Source organism: Cydia strobilella, chromosome 21 (genome assembly GCF_947568885.1).
Source record: "Cydia strobilella chromosome 21, ilCydStro3.1, whole genome shotgun sequence".
NCBI lineage: Eukaryota > Metazoa > Arthropoda > Insecta > Lepidoptera > Tortricidae > Cydia > Cydia strobilella.
In genome coordinates, this window is record NC_086061.1 from 11,100,718 (window position 1) to 11,123,047 (window position 22,330).

At 38.5% G+C, this 22,330-nt stretch overlaps 3 protein-coding genes across 3 annotated transcripts; 1 reads left to right on the forward strand and 2 right to left on the reverse strand.

Annotated features, from left to right (window-relative positions):
• Positions 1–3,010: 3,010 nt before the first annotated feature.
• LOC134750964 (oocyte zinc finger protein XlCOF6-like) lies at positions 3,011–6,054 on the reverse strand. The gene is made up of 2 exons (XM_063686258.1): positions 5,509–6,054; positions 3,011–4,794 (listed from the first exon to the last, which is right to left on the reverse strand). Exons 1-2 carry the CDS (start codon positions 6,041–6,043, stop codon positions 3,599–3,601), a joined length of 1,731 nt encoding a protein of 576 aa, XP_063542328.1. The 5' UTR covers positions 6,044–6,054; the 3' UTR covers positions 3,011–3,598.
• A 1,521-nt stretch (positions 6,055–7,575) lies between these two features.
• LOC134750820 (zinc finger protein 182-like) lies at positions 7,576–21,514 on the forward strand. Its single transcript, XM_063686050.1, has 6 exons — positions 7,576–7,903; positions 8,190–8,319; positions 9,076–9,141; positions 14,907–14,969; positions 18,449–18,508; positions 20,480–21,514. Exons 1-6 carry the CDS (start codon positions 7,748–7,750, stop codon positions 21,082–21,084), a joined length of 1,080 nt encoding a protein of 359 aa, XP_063542120.1. The 5' UTR covers positions 7,576–7,747; the 3' UTR covers positions 21,085–21,514.
• LOC134751220 (uncharacterized) lies at positions 13,651–14,382 on the reverse strand. The gene has a single exon (XM_063686604.1). It carries the CDS (start codon positions 14,380–14,382, stop codon positions 13,651–13,653), a length of 732 nt encoding a protein of 243 aa, XP_063542674.1.
• Positions 21,515–22,330: the final 816 nt, after the last annotated feature.

Below are 22,330 nucleotides of genomic sequence, written 5' to 3' on the forward strand. Positions count from 1 at the left end.
ATACCACCAAACCGAGTTGGTTGGTTGGATTTCGTAAAGCTGGTCATAATTGAAATGCGAGCCTGGGCTGGCTGGTCCCAGCAGTCAGCCCATTCGAAGCGCTTTTTATTTTTATTATTATTTATTATGGCTTTTATTATATTAGCCAGTGTCATGTCGATTTATTACAATAAAAAGAGAGCCGAGAATTTTGATTAAGGTTACCGGAAATATAGTTGCTTATTCCAAAACTGTAGAAATCAAAGTTTTAACTAGGGCTTCCAATCCCGCAGCCTATCCTTAATCTCGGTATCTGCGGGATTGCACATTTTCGATCCCGCGGGATCCCGGTATTTGCGGGATCTGCCCTGCCCCCGCCAAGTCAAGCAATTTATTATAATTTTTTTCAATTTTTTTGTTAAATTGTGTTTCAGTGTGTTCGGACGGCAGCGCCGCCCGCGCCAGGGAACAGCTTGCGATGGCTTGTTCCGTGGTGCTCGAGCGCCTCCGCGACGACGCGACTGTTCACAGTGGAGAAAAACCATATGACTGCGAACACTGTGACAAGCATTTCAGGGACAAATTTAATATAAGAAAACACATTCAACAACACACGCATTCGTCTACCGGACAAAAATTATTTGCTTGTGATTTTTGTAGTTCTACGTTTCAAACCGAATTGCTTGTAATAGAACACGAAAAATGCGAACATGGTGTCACAAATTTCATGTGTGCTGAATGTGAGTATACAACAAGTTCCAAAAAAAGCTTGAAGACTCATTTAAAGAGTCACTCTTTGGAGAACAATTTTAATTGTAGTCACTGTAGTTACACAAGTTCGTGTAAAATTGATTTACACAAACACCAAACAATACACATTGCTGGAAATCCTATTAAGTGTAGTGTTGAATCAAACCTGCGACGTCACCAGAAGACGCACAACCGGAGGCATCAGAGAATACTCTGGTGCCTCCTCACTGGAAAACATCCTTACAAATGTAGTCATTGCGACTACAAGTGCAGTGCTAGTTCTACGTTACAAAGACACGAAAGGACACGTACTGGCGAGAAGCCTTTTACGTGCAGCTACTGTGATTACAAATGCAGTCTGAAGTCAAACTTAAAAAAACACCAAAGGATTCACACTGGAGAAAAGCCTTATGAATGTAGTCACTGCGACTACAAGTGCAGTGCTATTTCTACGTTACAAAGACACGAAAGGGGACATACTGGGGAGAAGCCTTTTCAGTGTAGCCACTGTGATTACAAATGCACTCGGAAGTCAAACTTACAACAACACCTGATGATACATACTGGGGCGAAGCCATTTCAGTGTAGCCACTGTGATTACAAATGTAGTCTGAAGTCAAACTTACAACAACACCTGATGATACATACTGGGGCGAAGCCATTTCAGTGTAGCCACTGTGATTACAAATGCAGCCGGAAGTCAGACTTACAAAGACACCAGAGGACACATTCTTGATTGCAAAACACTCCATACTGCGTGGCTAAAACCAAATCATACGATGAAACGAAAAAACTACTAATATCAGAATACTAAAACAAAAAAAAAAGGCAAACGGACAGAAAAGTCTATCACACACACACACACATATATGTATATATATATATATATACATACACACACACACACGTTTTTCATGCATTTATATTTATTATTATATATTATTTAAGTTACAAACATAAGTTTGTTAAAATTTCGTGTAAGCTAAATGGTCATTTTGGTTTTTTAGTTTTATTTGTACAAATAGTTCGCTTTAACCTATGGAAGAGTGGTGCCTCCCGACACAGGCCATTTTTTGCTTACCGGGTCGCTCCATCACCTAAAATCATGACAATTTGTGTTTTAAACAAATAAAGAACTTTGTATTTTTTGTATTTGTATTCTGGGGCGAAGCCATTTAATGTAGCGATTGCGACTACATATGTGTGTTGTTGTGTGAGCGTGTACCTCTCAAGCGACTTTTATGCTACCGTAAATAGGATTACTTTTACTTATAACTCTGTTCTCGTGTAAGTGACTTGTATGTCTTTTATGAGAATAAATATCTTTAAACCTAACCTATGTATTCAAAAATCTGTTTTAAAAATACACCAAATGATCCATACTGGAGGGAGGCCATTTAAATGTAGCGATTGCGACTACCAATGCAGTCGGAAATCACAGTTAATAAGACACCAGAGGGTGCATACTATCATAGTAAGGAGCTCTCAGTATTCCTGAGTCAATATCTGACGAAATAATGTTGGACTACTATTTTGTTATAATGATGATATATATATAAATAATTAATGACAATAATGACGATTTTCATGTAATTAATTTTATTTATTAATTAACCCTATAATGTAAAAAATGTATGTAATATTTCTGTAAATAATTAATTGTGTTTCAATGTGTGTATTTGTTTGGTAAATGTTAACTGTTGTTTGTAAGCAATTTTGTTCAACTGTTATGCTTATAAATGTAATAAATAAACATTATACTATTGTTTACTACCACGGCCAGATCGTCCTTAGCGACGACGACAAATTTAGTCCAATCAGCCACTCGATGGCGTGTGGAGTGGCTGATTGGACTAAATTTGTATTTATAACTGTTTAACTATGCCATACGATTAAATAAATAATTTAGGATATTGAGTGGACATGTACCAGGGCAACAAAGGTGTAGGTCGGACTCGCGTTTACGGGTTTCTTGGTAAGTTATAAAGTAAAGAACTAATATCGTAAGTATATAGATGTAGATCTTTATTGAAAAGATGATAAACGTGCCATTTTCAACCAAAAGGTACTTATTTTCGCTTGTCAGTAAGGCGCTATCTCCATATAGCTTCAATTAGAAATCAACCTTATAGACAACCGACAATGTGGTACCTTTTGGTTGAAAACTTCACAAATATAGGAGTATTATTTGAATAAAACAAAATTATGGCTACTTATAAAATATAATTACTGAAACTAAAAAAAACATGTTTTTTTTAATATTAGGCATAGTAGTTTCGGAGAGAAGAGGTGCGAGGATGTAAACATTTATATTTAAAATTCTTAGAAGCACTAACGCACCGAATTTTAACTAAATCGGTAGTTTCGTAGCACTCTGGCTGAAACAGACGGACGGACACACAGACACGAGTAATCCTATATAAACCTAGGAACCCTATTAGTTTAGCCATGTCCGTCTATCCGTGCCGTTCCCGTGGAGAGTCAATGTCAAGTTTTACTTTCCGATATAACCTTGTGCCTACGTTTGTCCTACTCAAAGGACATAGACCGCCGTTATATATGTGGTATATAGTTCAAATTAAAGTATGCAGGAGGTTAAGGAAGAAAGAAAGTAAATACATTTGTTTAACATCACAATTTGTGTAACATTTGACAATACTATAAAATAGATTACTACATTAAAAAAACACTAAGCAGGATTCACACTCGTACTGCCACGGCAAGCCATAGCGATGACCTAACTTAAAACTGAACTAATTAAATACCTAAACAAATTTAGGTCAAAAGGCCCCCAACACCCTCCAACGCGAACGTTCCCTATAAGGCTTCTGTTCCGTGTGTATCGTACGGTGTCTTCGCAGGTGCTGTTTCAGGCTGCACTTGTACTCGCTGTTGCTACGTTTATAGGCTTTGTCCCTGTATGCGTGTTCTGGTGTTTTCGCAGGGTTGATTTATCACGACCTCTGTAATCACAACGGCTACATTTGAAAGGCTTTTCTCCAGTGTGTGTCCTCTGGTGTCTTTGTAAGTTTGCTTTTTGAGTGAATTTGTAATCACATTGGCTACACTGGAAAGGCTTCTCGCCTGTATGTGTCTTTTCATGTTGTCGTAAGCCTGACATACTCCTGAACTTGTAGTCACAATTACTACATGTGTACGGCTTCTCTCCGGTGTGTATTCTTTGATGAACTCGTAAGCCTGCTTTCCGATTGCACTTGTAGTCGCAGCTGCTACATTTAAATGGCTTGGCCCCAGTATGAATCATCAGGTGTCTTTGTAAGGTTGATAGTTGACTGCATTTGTAATCACAGTAGCTACACATAAAAGGCTTCTGGCCAGTATGCTTTATTTCGTGTTTTCGTAAACTTGAGCTTTCACTGCACTTGTAATCGCAATGACTACATGCATACGGCTTCTCTCCGGTGTGTATCCTCAGATGTGTTCGCAAGTATGCTTTTCGATTGCAGCTGTAGTCACACTCGCTACACTTAAATGGCTTCGCCCCAATATGTATAATGCGGTGATTTTGTAAAATTGATGGATGACGGCATTTGTAATCACAATCATTACATGCATAAGGCTTGGCTTGGTTTTTTCTGGTGTGTAGTCTTAGGAGTGTCTCCTGATCACCAGTGTGTATCGCTTGGTGTTCATGTAAATCACTTTTAAACTGACCTTTACAACTGTAGTAATTACAATTAATAGGGTTGTCCACAGAATGAGTTTTTAAATGAGCGTGCAAATTTCTCTTGTAAATCGTCGTATACTCACATTCAGCACACATGAAATTTGTAACACCGTGTTCGATTCTTTCGTGCTCTAATACAAGGAATTTAGTTTGGAATGTAGAACTACAAAAATCACAAGCATATTGTTTTGGCCCAGTCGACAAGTGCATGCGTTGAATGTGTTTTCTTAAAATACACTTTTTTTTGAAATGTCTCCCACAGTGGTCACAGCCGTATGGTTTGTGTCCACTGTGAACATACGCGTCACTGCGAAAGCACGCGTTTACTAAAGAACAAGCCATCGCAAGCTGTTCCCTGGCGTTGCCGTCCGAATACACTGAAACAAAGACATGAAACATTTTAAGTTTTTTGGCGATTACTTCTGTAATAAAATTAATTACATTACAATGTTATTAAATGTCACTACAATGTCACTCTGTTTTTTTTTGTGCTAGTACTCTTCTTGGGTCAGAGGTAAGCCTCGGTGGCTGGTTTTCTTTTCGTCATTCATTACCATTAGGATATTGTTATCAAAAACATCTTGATTAAAACAATGTAATATTATTATTATTATTTAATAAGCAGGCAGGCAGTTATGGCAACTGATATGGCCTGTATCCAGTAATCATAAAGATATATATCATGAACGAGTATTAGATGTAGTGTTATGCTTGTCTAATTTATTTTTAAACTGGTTCACATTTTGTGCTGAAACAATAAAAGTAACATACACGAGTATACGAGTATTAGATGTAGTGTTATGCTTGTCTAATTTATTTTATTATTATTATTATTATTATTTCATTTTAGACAGGCAGCTGATGCTGGTACGTCTAAATCATAGTTCACTTAGCACAGTTAGCATAGTTTGTCTAGTCTATTTTTAAATTGATTAACACTTGCAGAGTTCACAACTTCTGAGGGTAATTTGTTCCAAGCCTTTACTACTCGGTTTGCAATAAAGTGTTTTAAACTGGTTCACATTTTGTGCTGAAACAATAAAAGTAACATACAGTTAATGTTAAATTATAGGATTTTGTCATAAACTAACCTTGAAGCACTTTAGGACGGTGGCACTCCTCGGGGCCTAGCGCGAGCTCGTCCTTGACCTCATGGTCCGTATACAGTCCGGCCGGCGCGGCCACCGCACTCTCTCCGCACAGCACGTTGTCCTCGCACTCCCGCTCCTCCTTCACACACAACTCTCCGAGCTCCGTCTTCATACACAACACCTCGGGCTCTGTCTTCACACACTCCTCTCCTGGATCCGTCTTATCACACAATTCTCCGGGTTCAGACTTAACACACACCTCTCCGGTATCTGTCTCAACACACACCTCTCCGGGATCCGTCTTAACACACACCTCTCCTGGATCCGTCTTAACACACACCTTACCGGCCTCAGTCTTAACACACACCTCACCGGCCTCAGTCTTAACACACACCTCTCTGGGCTCTGTTTTCACACACAACTCCCCAGGCTCTGTCTTCACACACAACTCTCTGGGCTCTGGCTTCACACAAATCTCTCTGGGCTCCGACATTACACACTCTGCCTCCTCAACACATGCTGTCTCTAGTGGCATGTTGTGCGCTGTAGCGGTAGTAACTGGTACTGGCACCTGCAATGCATGTATGTACTGTATGATTACTTGTATCACTTCAATCGACCTCCATGCCGTATCCCACAAGACTTACAATTCCAATTTACAAGCAACAAGTTACAACTGTCACAAAATTTACAAGTGACAAAATGGTAATGGAAAATTTATACAAATATGTAAATTGTCATGCATGCAATTTGTAACACCTGTGGCCTATCCCACAAAACTTTACAAGTGTACAATTTGACAAAATGGTTAAATTGTAAACAAAAAATGTACCACAATAATTCCAAATATGTATTTGTTACAAGTTTGCAGTGTACATGCCACTTTTGGGACAGCGTATCACAAAGAATAAAGGTATGTCACGACAGCTACATAATTGTAGGATTGTTAGTTTGTGAATATCACAGTAAATAGCGACCTATCTGTGTCTGCCTTTGTCTTCGAACACACGACCAACACGACTCGAAGACAACTAGGGCAGGCTCTCAGCAATACCATCAGCCGTATCGGGGATATGATAATTGATTTCCTTGATTTATATTTGAAAGAACGCAACAATACTAGAACCAGCTAAGCAGAAATATAACCTCAAATATTTTGATTTTGACATTTTCAGAAGGGAGCAACACGTACATCATGGAGACTGTACATCGTACGTAGTGACATAGCGTCATAGAAGGTAGGATCCTATAGAAGTGGCCTACCGCGTGCGCCCGTGAGGGACAGAACATACGATAGTATGCGATAGTATTGTGGATTGGTCGAGTAGATTTGTAGCCCACCATAAACCATACAAATTTACGGTGAGGAATATAAAAAAACCGGCCAAGTGCGAGTCGGACCCGCCCACCGAGGGTTCCGTACTTGTTGTTTTAGTATTTGTTGTTAAGCTCACTCCAGACTATACAGGAGTACAGGAGTACGCGCCGCGATTCGCGCACGAGTGTGGAGGAACCTTTATATCGGACAGCGGAGTCTTAGCAAGTCTTAGTAATAGGGGTCCCGTTTTTACCCTTTGGGTACAGACCCCAAAAAAGTGAGACTGTAACAAGGACAATCAATAATAATGCTTTCTCTGCTTTTCCTACTGAAAGATACATAAGACTATCCCGTTCTGACAGGTCCCCCCCCCCACCACTCATGCCTAATACCATCGCACCGCACCAAGGTCATTGTGCGACGCACGCATAAGTAAGAGCGAGAAAGAGATATCGCTTTCTCGCTCTTACTTATGGATGCGTCGCACAATGACCTTGGTGCGGTGTGACGGTGTGTTACGACATTATACTAGATTCATGGTAGTGACATAGCGAAGTTTACAATATGATCGAATCGAGTGGGATGGACGACTAATTTCAATATTGAGTACACAGAAGCTGCTGCGCGGTGCGCGGTAGCCATAGACAAAAGAGTGAAGTGAAGTGTGATGAGTCTGTGGTATCTGTCAAGTAGGTCCTGTACTCCTGTATTTATTTTTAGGATTTGAGGTTACTTACAAAAAAAAAACAACAACCACTAAACAAAATCACGATCAATTTTGTTTTATTCCCTTCTGATGGCTTCAACACTTGAGAGTGGTTAGAAGTTGAACTTTCTGTTAATTAAATTGTTATTTCATATAGACATTCCCGTCGTGGAAGTTTGCCAGACGAAGGGCTACTTGTGGGGATCGGCGAGTACATGACATACAACATAGCGACTGCCGTGATGGACGTGATGGATGCGTGTCGCTGCTGCTTGCGGTGTCCGCCGGACAAGGACCTGACGACGCCGTACATACATCTCGACAGAACGGAGATATATGCCGACATGATTAAAGAGTGCTTTAATATACATGTAAGTACGGCAATCTGGTTAATGTAGCTACACCTACACAAACCAAATATTCGTGTAAATTTTATCATAGACACAGAATAAGTAACAGTATTATCATACAGAACCGCCCCGCCCCAACTCGAATTACCTCACCCCGCGACAGCAGATTGACGGCCGTTTGCCGGCCGCTCAGTACTATTCTAAGTGATTCTTGATGTATAGCGTGTCCGCCCTGTGTCATAGATGCTAATGTTAGAACTGAATGGCCTTTAATTTATACTAGTAAATATATCTATCTAACATGCAGCTGGTAGTGGGCGGCGCGGGCTCATGTGGCATCTGCTCGGCTTGCGTGGGCCGCCTGCGAGACGCGAGCGACTTCAAGCTGCAAGTGCAAAGCAGCCAGTTGCTTCTGCAGGAGACACTGCTTGTTAAAGGTCAGTTTTTAGTGAACAATTTTGGACTTATAATCTGAGTGGAGAAAGAGAAGAGTCGTGGAATAATATGTTTTATGACTCTTCTCTCCCCCTCACACTGTGGAGTTAACAACTACTCAAGTGGTGACCATGGGGGGAAGAGCATCCTCAAAGTAGACCCCAGATGCGTTGGGACGACGACATCAAGAGTACTGTGGAGAAGAAGTGGCTCCAGGTCGCACAGAACCGTGAGGAATGGCGCTAAATGAAGGAGGCATACACCCGAATGGTAGAAAAGGGCTAAAGAGCTCTCTAGCCCTTTTCTAGCTAAAGAGAGAGAGAGAAAATCACCAACAGTTTAAAGTTTTATGATTTCAGTATTTACCTGTTATAAATTATGATATCTTTAATTGTAATTATTTTAAATCTTTTACCAATGTGTCCTGTATGGTTAGTTCCATCTTCCAATAAATCTATATTAAAATTATGTATTATTAAGTCGAATAGCTTGACATGTTTGATCCAATTTATGAGGATCCTCTTCACGGAGCAACGACATGTCTTTTCTGGTCGAGGGCGCGCCGTGTACACGGCGACCCGTGCTAAAATAATTTTAATATGTTTGACTCTCACGGGAGTTTTGTTGTTAAAATAAATCTATTTTTTTTGATGAAAGAAAAATCTATACTTTTTTCTATTTCTCAGAGAAATATGACACAAATATCATTAGCAAGAGATTAAAATAATTCTAACTATGATGTTGCATGTGTTGTTCAGAGGAGCCTGCGGTCAAGGGTGAGCTGGCTGATGATGCAGATGAAGACCCTGGGTCTGATGTGTTATGTAAGTACTTATCTATTTTTAGGGTTCCGTACCTCAAAAGGAAAAAACGGAACCCTTATAGGATCACTCGTGCGTCTGTCTGTCTGTCTGTCTGTCCGTCTGTCACAGCCTATTTTCTCCGAAACTTAAACAAATGAATTTTAAACATGGGGGCCACTTTTGGGGGGTAAATGAGAAAATTAAAAAATAAAGTTTTTCAAACTATATCGTGTTATATATCAAATGAAAGAGCTCATTGTGAGAACCTCAAAATATATTTTTTATAATTTCAGGATAAACAATTTAGAAGTTATTCAAGAAAATAGGCAAAAAATGACCATTCCCCCCCTTTATCTCCGAAACTACTGGGTCTAAAATTTTGAAAAAAATACACAAAATAGATCTTTACCTATAAATTACAGGAAACCTATTAGAAATTGCAGTCAAGCATGAGTCGGACTTAATTACTTAGTTTTTGATCCTACGGGTTTTTTAATGACATTTTACTCACGTTTCACATAAAAAACACATTTTTTAAATTGTGTAATGTACGGAACCCTTGGAACGCGAGTCCGACTCGCACTTGGCCGGTTTTTTTTAAATACATTATTAAACAAATTGACTAAGTCCCACATTAAGCTCAATAAGGCTTGTGTTAATAATAATAATAATAATAATAAAATACTTTATTGTGCACTACAAAGAAAAATACATGTTACAAACAATGACAGGACATAAGTGAGTAGGTAACAACAGGCGGACTTATCGCTAAAAAGCGATCTCTTCCAGACAACCTTCAGATAGCGATTCAGTGGCTAGAAATAAGTTAATGGGCAGTGCAAAATAACAAAGGTGTAAAGTTTACAAATCAAATACCTAAGTATAAATAACAAACAATGAAAAATAAACTACATAAACTACATATATTATTTAAGCAACAATAATACACTACATAAACCTACACAAAATACATAAATACATAATGAGAATTCAAGCAAGAGAAGAATAACGACCAGGTAGCGTGAACAAAAAGAAAAATATATATGTGTAAGTGAAAGGACCAAGACTAAGAAAGAGATTTTAAATAGTGTTCTTTTAGAAGTTTTTTAAAAATGGGTAGGGATTGAGCACGTCTTATATCAATGGGCAAAGCATTCCACAATCTTACAGACTGGAAAGTGAAGGATTTGTTGTAGAACTTACTAGATGACCGAGGGGCAGCAAGAAGGCGATTCTGAGAACACCTAACAGACAAAAGAAAACTAAACCGTTTTTTAAGGTATTCAGGAGTATTTGGAATAAATAAAGTGCGATAGAGTAAAGACAGGATATGTGTATTACGTCGGAAACGAATCGGTAACCACCTGAGCTGTGACCGGAAGCTGGAGACATGATCAAATTTTCGTAGCCCGAAAATGAAGCGAATGCACACATTTTGAAGCCGTTCAATCTTGTTCAATTGCTCTTCGGTAAGATCGAGATAAGAGATGTCGGCATAGTCTAAAATGGGAAGAAGAAGGGATTGGGCCAGCGCGGTTTTAGTGGAAAGTGGTAAAAAGTTGCGGAGACGCCTAAGAGATCCCACAGCGGCAAAAATTTTACGACCGACTTCATTAAGTTGCGGACCCCAGGAAAGAGTACGATCCATAATCACGCCCAGATTCTTTACTTGGGCCGAGTACGGGATCTGGACCCCATCGAATAAAATAGGAGGCAGACTCTCAAAATTCACCTTAGCTATGTTCTTAGGGCTACCAATAATAATAGCTTGGGTCTTCGTAGGATTAACTCTAATTCCATAGCAAGAACTCCAGTGCAAAATGCGCTCTAAATCAGAGTTGGTGGTAAGAATCAGAGAAGGTAGATCCGCAATTGGGCACTGAGAGTAAATTTGGAGGTCGTCGGCATACAAATGATAAGAAGAAAGGAGGTTAAGAGAAATAGAATTGATGAAGATGGAAAATAGAAGGGGAGACAACACGCCACCCTGCGGGACGCCAGCTAGCGTGTTGCACCACGATGAACGAACGTCGTCTATTTTAATACGTTGCCGACGACCTTCCAAGTAACTGCGAAACCACCTAATCGCATCAGGAGATATATTGAGAGTACCTAGCACCCCTAACAGTATATCGAAGTCTACAGTATTAAATGCGTTAGTGAAATCGAGCAATGTCAGTATTGTTAGCTTTCCGTTATCCATTCCTAAACGGATGTCGTCTGTAATTTTAACTAGAGCGGTGACCGTGCTGCAACCAGATCGGAAACCAGACTGAAATGGATTAAGGAGAGAGTTTCTATTTAAAAACGAAGTAAGTTGATAGTGCACTAGACGCTCTAAGACTTTGGAAAGAAATGGTAAGATAGAAATAGGCCTAAAGTCAGGGAAGGAAGACGGATTTGATTTTTTAGGAATCGGGATTACATCAGCATCTTTCCAAATTTTAGGAAAAGAAGAAGAAGAGATGGAAGAGTTAAAGATGCTAGTTATGATAGGGACAAGAAGGTCGAGAAGCGGAATGATCATGTGACGGCCCACACAGTCGACACCAACGGCATTCGAAGAAATGTACCGGATATTCTTCTCGACATCGCTGTTAGTGACTGGCGTAAAAGAAAAGGGGGAAAAGCTTGGAGTTGGAGAAGAAGAAAGACGAGTAAGAGTTTCAGCCTTAACTGGACCGCTGAAAAGAGCAGGAGAAGAAAAGTGCAAATTTAGGAGGTTGATATCTAAATCATTAGGGATTGAAGTACTGCTTGATTTACCAACTCCATAGGACTTGAGAAATTTCCAAATTTTAGCTGGCTCACCCTTTTCCACTGACTCATGAATATGGTGCCGCTGTGCGTCACGGCACACCGTGCTGCAGCGATTACGTAAAGCGTGGTATTAAGCTTTGTTCTTGTCCGTGGGTTTCAGTTTAAACTTGCACTTAGCTAAATTCTTCTTCGCGATTAGAGCCCTAATGTCATCGGACAGCCAGGGAGCTGGCAGATGTTTAATTTTGATAGGTCGAATTGGAGCATGGACATCGTAAAGTTGAATGAGGAGGGAATTAAAGATCGCCACTTTGTCATCTACAGAGCCAGCATCAGCGATCACGCTCCAATCAATTTTACAGGCATCTTCACGAAGCTTGACGGAATCAAGCCGACTAAAATTGCGCTGGAGAACAATTTTTGGTTTGGGTTTAGGGGGACGAATTTTGTAAGAAAGGAAAAGTAGGTCGTGATAGGAAAAGGCTAAAGCAGAGTGTTGACTGTACTTTGCAACAAGCGAAGGAGACGATACAAAAGTGAGGTCGAGAAGTGAAGAAGTACAGTTTGGAAAGTGGTGTGTGGCATTGGACGGTAAAATAGCAAGGTTACAAGCTTCCACGAGAGATTTCAATGACCTTGAACGGAAATCATTTTTTAAAAGACAAGTGTTAAAATCTCCCATGATTATATGATGATTATAAGACGGAATGAGATCTTCGAGTACCTTTTCAAAGGAAGAGAAATAGTCAATATGTAGAGAGGGTGAGTAAAAAACTCCAAGAAGAATTTTAGCATGAGAGATATTTAATTCGATGAAAAGGAATTCAGCGGCGTTTAGGCAAGGGGTTGAGGCAGTGATGATAGAGTACGGAATATGAGACCGAAGGTAGATGGCCACGCCACCTCCACCTTTACCAATGCGATCATTTCGAATTATATGAAACCCTGGCAAAGAATAAGAGGTCGAAGGCAAACAAGGTTTAAACCAAGATTCTGAGACAAGGATAGCATGAATTCCGGAGAGATCAAAGGTGGTTAAAAAGTCGTTATAATGAGCGGGAATGCTTTGCGCATTAATATGTATGATGTTCAGATTCTTAGGGACATCTGCTAATTGGGTATTAAGAACGTCACGGAGAGGGGGTGGGAGACTATAAAAACTACTATCGTCATTATCCGATGAGAAAGATGTAAAGTGGTCCGAAGATAAATCGCTTTCGCTTACCGATGTCATAAACTATAAAATAAAATATAAATTATAATAAAGATAAAAATATAATATGTATGTATATTTATAATATATAAGCTAAATAATTTTAATTATAGCTGGCACAAACCAATGAGGTTACGCCAAACTCGCTATCCACCAGCAGTTCATACACTCATAATAAAAAAAGAAATACAATATTAAAAGGAAAACATTAAAAGTAGGACAGATTACAGCTCAAGCAGCATTAAGACAGTGGAAACATAGATTAGCAGATAGTAATTTTACACAACGTGAAACGGAACGCGTCACCAGAACGGCAACAAGAAAAAAAAAAAAAAGTTAGACAGCTGTCAATGTCAAGTCGCTCCGCACACGTCAGACCACAAATTCATAATATAAAATATGTGTAAAATTCACGAATGACCCACATTAAAAATCAAAAATACGTAAATAAAACAATAATTCCACAATCCACTTAGGTGGAAAAACAATTGATGGCGAGATATAATCCTGCCGAGACAAGAGTTAGAGAGCGGTTATGAGTCTTTAACAAGTACAGGCTAAACGCGCGATCTTGGATTCCTCTTGGCCCTCGCTGCGGGTGGTTGGACTGCTCCGATGGCAGCAGTAGGAGCCACCTCGGCGCGGTCCGATGTCGCCGCCGGGAACTGCTCCACATCCGCCACGGTGGTAACGCAGCATCGCTTACCCGCGGCATCAAGGACGAACACGTTGCCGTCGCGGGTCCAACAACTCCGTATTCCTAGGCGCTCACGGGCAGCCATAAAGACAGCATGACGCGGCGCCGTGAGGAACTCGGACACTGTGACACCGGTCCCCTTGAGGCACTTCTTACCGAACCAGACAGAATTCCGCACAGAAACATCGGTGAATTTCATTAGGATGCATCTCAATCTGTTATTGTGTGGCCTACCAACTCGATGACAGCGCCTCACATCATCCACCGATAGCTTGCTCTCGAGATGCCTATTCAGAAGCTCCACAGCACTCGCCGGAGAATCACCCTCAGACTCAGGCACGCCATGCAACAGCAACATTTTCCGCCGTGAACGCATCTCTTGCTGATCCAGTTGCTGTCCAAGGAAATTTACTTGCTTCTGCAAAGCATCCAGCGAACCCAGAATGAACCTTCTGAAAGTGCTGAAGTCGGCTGACACTGAAGCCACGGTGGGACTAGAAGGAGCTGCCTTATCAATTTCGCTCTGGAAGGCTGCCATCTGTTTCTTAAAGTCTTCAGCCATCTCTGACATTGATTGTTTAATAGACTCCATTGTTACAGTTTGAGGTTATGTGTTTTTGAAAGAAGTGACTGAGTTTTGCTTTACTTTTATTGAATGGAAATAATGAAGAACTGCTGGTAGGTGAGATATATTACTTTGTCATTAAAAACCAATAGATTTTTAACTAAATAGAGGCTATAAATTATTAAAAATAAATTAAATACACAGAGGTGATGTTTATGCTTTTTCTGCACCTACCCACATTGTGAACCTGTGTTGTGTATACTTAGACAATGATATGGGGCATTTTCTATGAATCGTCGATGGCGCTGACGCCGCACAGCGTCGCGCGGCATTGTATTTATATCGGAGCGGCAACAGAAATACATCATCTGTGAAAATTTCAACTGTCTAGCTATCACGGTTCATGAGATACAGCCTGGTGACAAACAGACGGACAGCGGTCTTAGTAATAGGGTCCCGTTTTTACCCTTTGGGTACGGAACCCTAAAAAGCTTGAAACACGCATGTGACTGAAATGTCCTTGTATTTATATAATTGCATTTTTGTATCAGATGAAGTGCCCGTGAAGTTGGAGTTGGGGATGCTGGGTGAAGATGGGACGGGAGGAGTGTTGGGTAAGTTTCTGTAAAGGTCAGTGGAGAAGGCTGTCTACAACAGAGATGCCCTGAATTGTGGTTTTGGCCCCTCCCCCATTTGACTGAATGAGATGCTCTTATCGAACTTTCAGTAGGAGTAGCAGAGAAACCGTTAAGGGGCCGTAGTCGATTTTGGAGCAAAAATTTTAAATTGATAGATTTAGTCGTTTAAATTAAACACGTTTTGTTACGTAATATCTAAATAACAAGTATTGGTTTCTATTAGCACGTCTTCTCATCTTGCCTTTTAATAATCAGGTCGCGAGCGTGCGTCACCGGTAATATATGAAAAGAAGGGGTAGTTTTTAAAAATTCATCAAAAATTTATGGTGGTAAATTATACAAATTGATGTATAAGAATAGTTTCAGCAAATGTAGTAAATTGTTTAAGTATCAAAATTTTGTTGAAATTAAGTCGATTTTCAGAGAAATTGTCACTTGTTTTGAAGTAATTTCTGGAGAAAATTGATTTCGTCTAACTTTCATTTACACTACTTCAAAGTCATAATAATAAAAATGTAGTCTGATAAACGTCAAGTACAGGATATATGTAATACAAAATTACCATGTTTAGCCGTCCAAACTTTACGAAATTTACAAATAAGAGCGACAAAATCAGTGCTTTACGCGCGTTTACCTAAACGTCTATCAAAAAAGCCAACATTACTAATTTTGTTAGTCTGTTTTCAAAAAAATAATCTGATAAAAGGTAAGATAAGAAGACGTGCTAATAGAAACCAGTACTTGTTATTTCAATTAGGTAACAAACGGTGTACAATTTCACCGACTAAATCTATCAATTTTACATTTTTGCGACTAAAATCGACACCGGCCTCTTAATATTGTTTGTCCTTGTTAAATTCTGATTTATAATTAAATTCCAATAATCTAACTGTTAAGAAACTAAACAAAGCTAAAAGGTTACATCTATATTTATTTTAAATGCTAGAGTATGCAAAAGGGAAATTTGAGTTTACTTCTTTACATATTTTCCATTATTACGAAAGAAAAAGGATCTGAGTGAGGTTAGTTTTTTGGAATTTAATTACAAATCAGAGTATACAGTGTTACATTTTTTTAAATTCCCCACTGTAGGTTTGTATGGTTGATAGTGGGCTACAAATCTACTCGACCAATCATAATATTATTGTTGCAGTGCATACGTTCTGTCTCTCACGAGCGCACGCGTATAGCTTATCTATGTAATGCTAGGTCTATGACTGAATAGTTCTCAAGTCAAAGGCAAATTTGTCGTCTCACACTGTAACATACGTTTTTAAGAAGAAATGTACTAACTTATACTAATTTAAACTAACACGATTTTCACTCATAATTTTAAAACTAACACGGGACTTAATCGCGTACAAACTTACGTTTATTTATGACCTGACGTTTCGAACGTGACGTTACGTTCGTGGTCACAGGCAGACGAGGAATGGTATCAATATCTTACCGCGCGGGTTTTGCGAACTACCCGCACTTGGTCTTGATTATTAACTTGTACGCTATGTCACTTTGCTTACACACAACACTCACGACATCCGATGGTATGTGGTGGGATGTTTTTTCCCCCTTACATTTGCTAATTACTGGATTCCACGAAGACGAAATCCCCTGTCCCTCATTTTGATTGAAATTTCGATGTTTTCTGATTTCAATTGCTTCACGTACCATCCTGCTGTAGTAAAGACGTTCCGTCATGCTTTTTACTCAGTATCGGAATTTCTGAACATTAAGTTTGATATTCAAAACTTTAGTTAGTATTTATTAATAATACTGATACAAACTACAATTAGCCTCATGCATGAAGTTTATATTTGAACGAAATATGTTTTATTCGGATGTTTGTTACCGTTATATCATGTTACAAATGCATTTCCGTTTTTAAATTACCATTTAATTACTTAAAATTATAAATAAAAAGTACAAAAATTTGCCCGCGAAAAGCTAGTGAGCGAAACGCTCAAAACGCCACGTGACGTCACGCGTTCGACAGATTAGTGTCATTAGTAGCAAATGTCAGTTGGGCCGCCCAACGTGTGACGTCATCACGCTCTGTCGAATTCGCGCCAAAAATTATGAGCGTTTCAACCGCTCAAAAATTTTCAACATTTTAAATATTTTTTAATAAAATAATGTTAACGTTTACAAAAGTATTTTTATCATTTCCGGTGTTCCAACGATATAAATTATGAATCCAAAAATAAAAATAAATTCATGCATGGAGCTAATTGGCCTTTCTCGAATGCCCGTTGTAATAATACATTTGAGGTATAGCAATGTGTAATACGCTATTATTTACTGTATATTAAACACTTATTAGTTTATAATTATTTTGTTATTGACATACCATGTACTACTTTATGGCAAATTAACTGAAACATATTTATTTTACAATGTTAATCAGGAATATTACAAATTTAATAGATTAACGTAGGTACCCCTCTGGTGTCGCGGGTGTCCATGGGCGACGGGTAATCGCTTACCGTCATGCGATGTATCTGCTCGTTTGGCTACTGTTTTTTTATAAAGTATTTTGACAACAGAACGGCGTGTCTCCGTTGAATTGTCTGCTGATGGCACGTGACCTGACCCGCGTCTGTATCTCATGGCGTATATTGGTAAAGTGAACGATTACGTATTTCTTATTACAGTTATTACTATCCTAAACCTATGTCTATTGATTAAATCAAAATCAAATCAAAATTTATTTATTTGTAAACATAGGTTAACTATAGGTCTTATACAATAATTTATGTTTCACTATGTTTTGCCATTTGGCATACAAATATAACCAAGAAGAGATGGAGCATGCACTAATTATAACAGATGTCAAACGAAAGTAATATGTTAAATGTCAAACAAAATAAGTGTACTAAATTGAAAATTATATTAATTGAATTATAAACTAAAAGTGTACTTAAAACTAAAACAACTTAAATTCAAAATATGTCGAGTAAATATTCCATTATCGAATAGTATGCTTTTTGTACCAAAAAGTCATACAGGCATTTCTTAAATTCAGTTACATTATCTATTGCAATAATATGTTTTAGCAACTTATTGTATATTTTGGGTGCCATCCCAAAGATACTTTTAGCAAGCAAAGCCGAGTTCACGGATTGGATGTAAATTTTTTCGCATCTGCGAGCACTTTTAAACATTGAAAATTGATCGATGTTGTTTTAATGTAAACCGCAGTTTCAAAAATGTATAGACATGGCAGGGTTAGCGCCACTTATGGACTATCTCGTTAACTACGTACCCTGGTGGGTGCGTAAAGTAGGTAAGCCATCGAGGGTTCGATAGGGAATAGAGGGTGTCCCATAGATGGCGCTGTTAACGCAAGTTAACATCTGCTCTGGTATCGGCATCGGCAGTTTGCCCCGGAACCTCCGAAACACCCTTCGGCCACAAGTGCACTCGATGTAACATAATAAAAGCATGTACTGTTTCAGATGAAGACCCACTTATAAAGTCGGAGGCGTGTGATGCGCCGAGTGACCCGTCGGCGGCGGGTGAGTTCACAGTTCACACCACAAGCGCCACTTTCACCATCCCACTAACCCGGGGTTAATCGGTTAAACCTGGAGTAAAACTACCCTGAATTATATTCAAAACGCAAAGACGTAATAGGAACAACGTGAAATGCGTTGTAAGAACATACTCTTGCCACCAGCCTCACGACTTAAGATGCTCTCAACCGGGCCTTTTGTAATGTCGATAAAAATATACAATAAATTGCCGGGAGAATTAAAAGAAGAATCAAGTGAAACAGCATTTATTCGCAAGCTTAAACAATTTCTATTGTCCAAATGTTATTATTCTCTAAATGAATACTTAGAAGAAATTGTAACTAATACCTAGAATTAAGTGAAACCTAGATTTATTTTATTATTATGAAAGTGCTTATCTCCTTATTTGCTGCGCCCAACAGGGTACATAATGCGATCAATAATTATATTATATTCCATCTGACCTGTGTAACAATTATGTGCAATAAATGATTGATTGATTGAGTTACCATGGTTACCAGTAAAATTTGACACTGGGTTAACGGTTTAACAGGTTAACCCCAGTTTAGTGGGATGGTGCAAGTGGTAGTGGGGGAAGTAAGTGCAGAAATGTATGGAGAATGGAGCTATATGCACTTTTGTCTCAGGCCGCTTGGCACGATTGTTCCTTGGATCATATAAGCTGATTTAATGCCGTATTAATGAGGGCTACCGTCTTTGTGCTCACCAGTTGGCGCCACTGTAGATGTAGGTCCAGAAAAACAGATCTCAAAATTCTTCTATGCTTATTTTTATAAAATCAATACGTTCTTATATACACAAAGGTATTTTAACATCTAGATGTGTAATTTTTTCAACGTCTTTTAATTTTGCATATGTTTTAGTTGGCACTTTTTTTAAACCACTAACATTTATTGAGCTATATCTATTGTTTACCATGATTAATCAAAGACGGACAAAGATTTACCACAATTATGAATAAGGAGTGAAAATTCCCCATAAAAAAGCTTGAAACCCCCCAAACTTCTATGCATTTGACATTTTGAAAGACCTCCATCTACACTAGCGCCCCTAGCGGCGAAATTAAACGCGGTAGCCCTCATTCCTCGTCGTTATGAGTGCTGCAGGTAGTAGGTGAAACAAAACGCAAGGTGGATCGCCTAGGCGTCCCTTCCCTCCTTCCTTTGTGAGGGTAGACTATACTACGCAGATACTAAAATGCTAGATTTTTCCAAACGAACTTCCATTTTATTACAAAAGCAGTATGATTGAGTAGTATCATAGAGTAACTTATACTAGAGCGGTACTGTCATAGTAAATTTTGTAACCACAGTAAATTCACTGCCATCTGTCGACACACTTTAAAACTAAAATTGAAGATTTGTAAAAATACGATAAAATGTTTTTAAATATAGATAAATGATTTATTTTATTTGCATTAATTATTTTGTTGATTTTGACCCATGTTCTTTCACTGATATGCGTTAAAATTGTTAAATAACAAACGAAACCGTCAACGCCATCTATACGACTGTAGGCCAAAACTAGTAGCGCCCTCTGAACGAGAATCAAATTTTCTTGATTTTCGAGGCACGTTTTGTCCTTAGACTGTATCCATCTATTACGGAGTTATATCTATCTTTGGTAGTATGTAGGCCAATCGTATGTACCTTCTTTTATAGTATCTAAGATGGGATCCCGTTGTTTGACATAATTATCGAAAGTCATAATGTAATGATTGTCAGATTATAGTTAGTCATAATTCTAAAACCGTTAACTTTTCAGGAGATCTGTATAATAACAAATTTTATTCATTAATATTAAGAAATATATTTAAATTGTTCGAATATAAAAAAATACTTGTGTTAAGTTTTAGAAGTCACCCCTTTCATTGAGCCCATACAGTTTGTTGAATCCCATCGTAGTCAGTCCTATCCACTATAGCCAGAGAGTTCAACTTATATTTTTATCCAGTGATGGCGGAGCCGGCGCCCACATCCGCATGCAAGCCTACGCACAGTGGAGAAAAACTATACGCTTGCGAAGACTGTGGCAAACATTTTAGAAATAAGTATACTTTAAGAAAACACATACAACACACTCATTTATCGTCCGGACCGGAACATCAAAGACATAATAGTAAGAAACTGTATAAGTGTAGCCATTGCGATTACAACTCCATTCGGAAATCAAATTTACTTGCTCACGAGAGGAGACACACCGGGGACAAACCATATACATGTAGTTACTGTGATTTTAAATGCAGTCATAAATCGACCATACGAAAACATCTAATGACGCATACAAACGAACCAAAGAAATTTAAATGTATCGATTGTAACTACGAGTGTAGCCAGAAAGGACACCTAATAAGGCATCAAATGATACACACTGGTGAAAAGCCTTTTTCATGTAGCCACTGTGATTTCAAGTGCAGTGATAAGTCAAGTTTAAAAAAACACCAAATGATTCATACTGGGGCGAAGCCATTTAAATGTAGCGATTGTGGCTACGAGTGTAGGCAGAAATCGAACCTACACAGACATCAGTTAAAACATGTTGAGAAGCCTTTAATGTAGTTACGTGATTACAAATGCAATACAAACACATCAAATGGTAGTCAGTTATTGTGACTACGAGTAAGTAGAAGGAAAACCTACTTAGATACGTCGATACACACTTGTGAAAAGCCTTATTCATGTAGCTACTGTCATTACACACGCTGATAATATTCTATAGTATGTCAAAGGACTGTCTCATTTCAAACATAGACAGAGAGAATCATACTATCTTTGTCTTACACTAGTACTAGCACCCAAAAGAAAAGGATGAGTATAGATTTCTTTTTGTTCTTATTTACTGCCAATTTGGTTTGACCAACTATAGAAGCCTATGCCAGTAATCCGGAAACGGAGCAATTTGTATTTTTTTTTTACTCCAAGGTTTCTATGTTTTTATACGTAAGTTCCACCATGTTTACAGATTTTTTTATAAATACATATAATAAAGCCTAAGAATCGTATTTTATTATTTACCGTCGTTTGTACAGTCGCCATCAGATATATTGGCGTGTAGAGGCGTGTTCAGATATTTGTTAGCACCTTGGCCGCTCCGATATATCTGATGGCGCCTGTACATCGAACAGCAATTCCATGGACACATTGTTAATGGAATTTTCAACTTTAGATGGGTGTACCATTATGGTCATGTTTGCCATTAAGTTTGATTGAAAATCCCTTTTTTACCTCATTTTTAGGGTTCCGTACCTCAAAAAGAAGAAACGGAACACTTATAGGATCACTCGTGCGTCTGTCTGTCCGTCTGTCACAACTGTTCTCCGAAACTACTGGACCAATTAAGTTGATATTTGGTATACATATGTAAGTTTGTGACCCAAAGACGGACATGTAACGTAAACAAATGAATTTTAAACATGGGGGGCCACTTTTGGGGGGTAAATAAGAAAATTAAAAAATAAAGTTTTTCAAACTATACTGTGTTACATATCAAATGAAAGAGCTCATTGTGAGCATCTCAAACGTATATTTTTTATAATTTTAGGATTAACAGTTTATAAGTTATTCAAAAAAATAGGCAAAAAATTACCATTCTCCCCCTTTATCTCCGAAACAACTGAGTATACAATTTTGAAAAAAATACATAAAATAGTTCTTTAACTATAGATGACAGGAAAACCTATTACAAATATGCAGTCAAGCGTGAGTCGGACTTAATTACTTAGTTTTTGATCCGACCCCGGGTTTTTTAGACATTTCATGCATGTTTCACATAAAAAATACATTGTTTAAGTTGTGTAATGTACGG

Bases quoted from the DNA above. Each gene is read 5' to 3' on its own strand.
- LOC134750964 (XM_063686258.1), bottom strand. From the start codon at position 6,043: ATGCCACTAGAGACAGCATGTGTTGAGGAGGCAGAGTGTGTAATGTCG. The intron at 4,795-5,508 runs GTTAGTTTATGA...TCTTTGTTTCAG, and splicing joins CCGTCCTAAAGTGCTTCAAG to TGTATTCGGACGGCAACGCC.
- LOC134750820 (XM_063686050.1), top strand. From the start codon at position 7,748: ATGACATACAACATAGCGACTGCCGTGATGGACGTGATGGATGCGTGT. The intron at 7,904-8,189 runs GTAAGTACGGCA...TCTAACATGCAG, and splicing joins AAGAGTGCTTTAATATACAT to CTGGTAGTGGGCGGCGCGGG. The intron at 14,970-18,448 runs GTAAGTTTCTGT...GTACTGTTTCAG, and splicing joins TGGGACGGGAGGAGTGTTGG to ATGAAGACCCACTTATAAAG.
- LOC134751220 (XM_063686604.1), bottom strand. From the start codon at position 14,382: ATGGAGTCTATTAAACAATCAATGTCAGAGATGGCTGAAGACTTTAAG.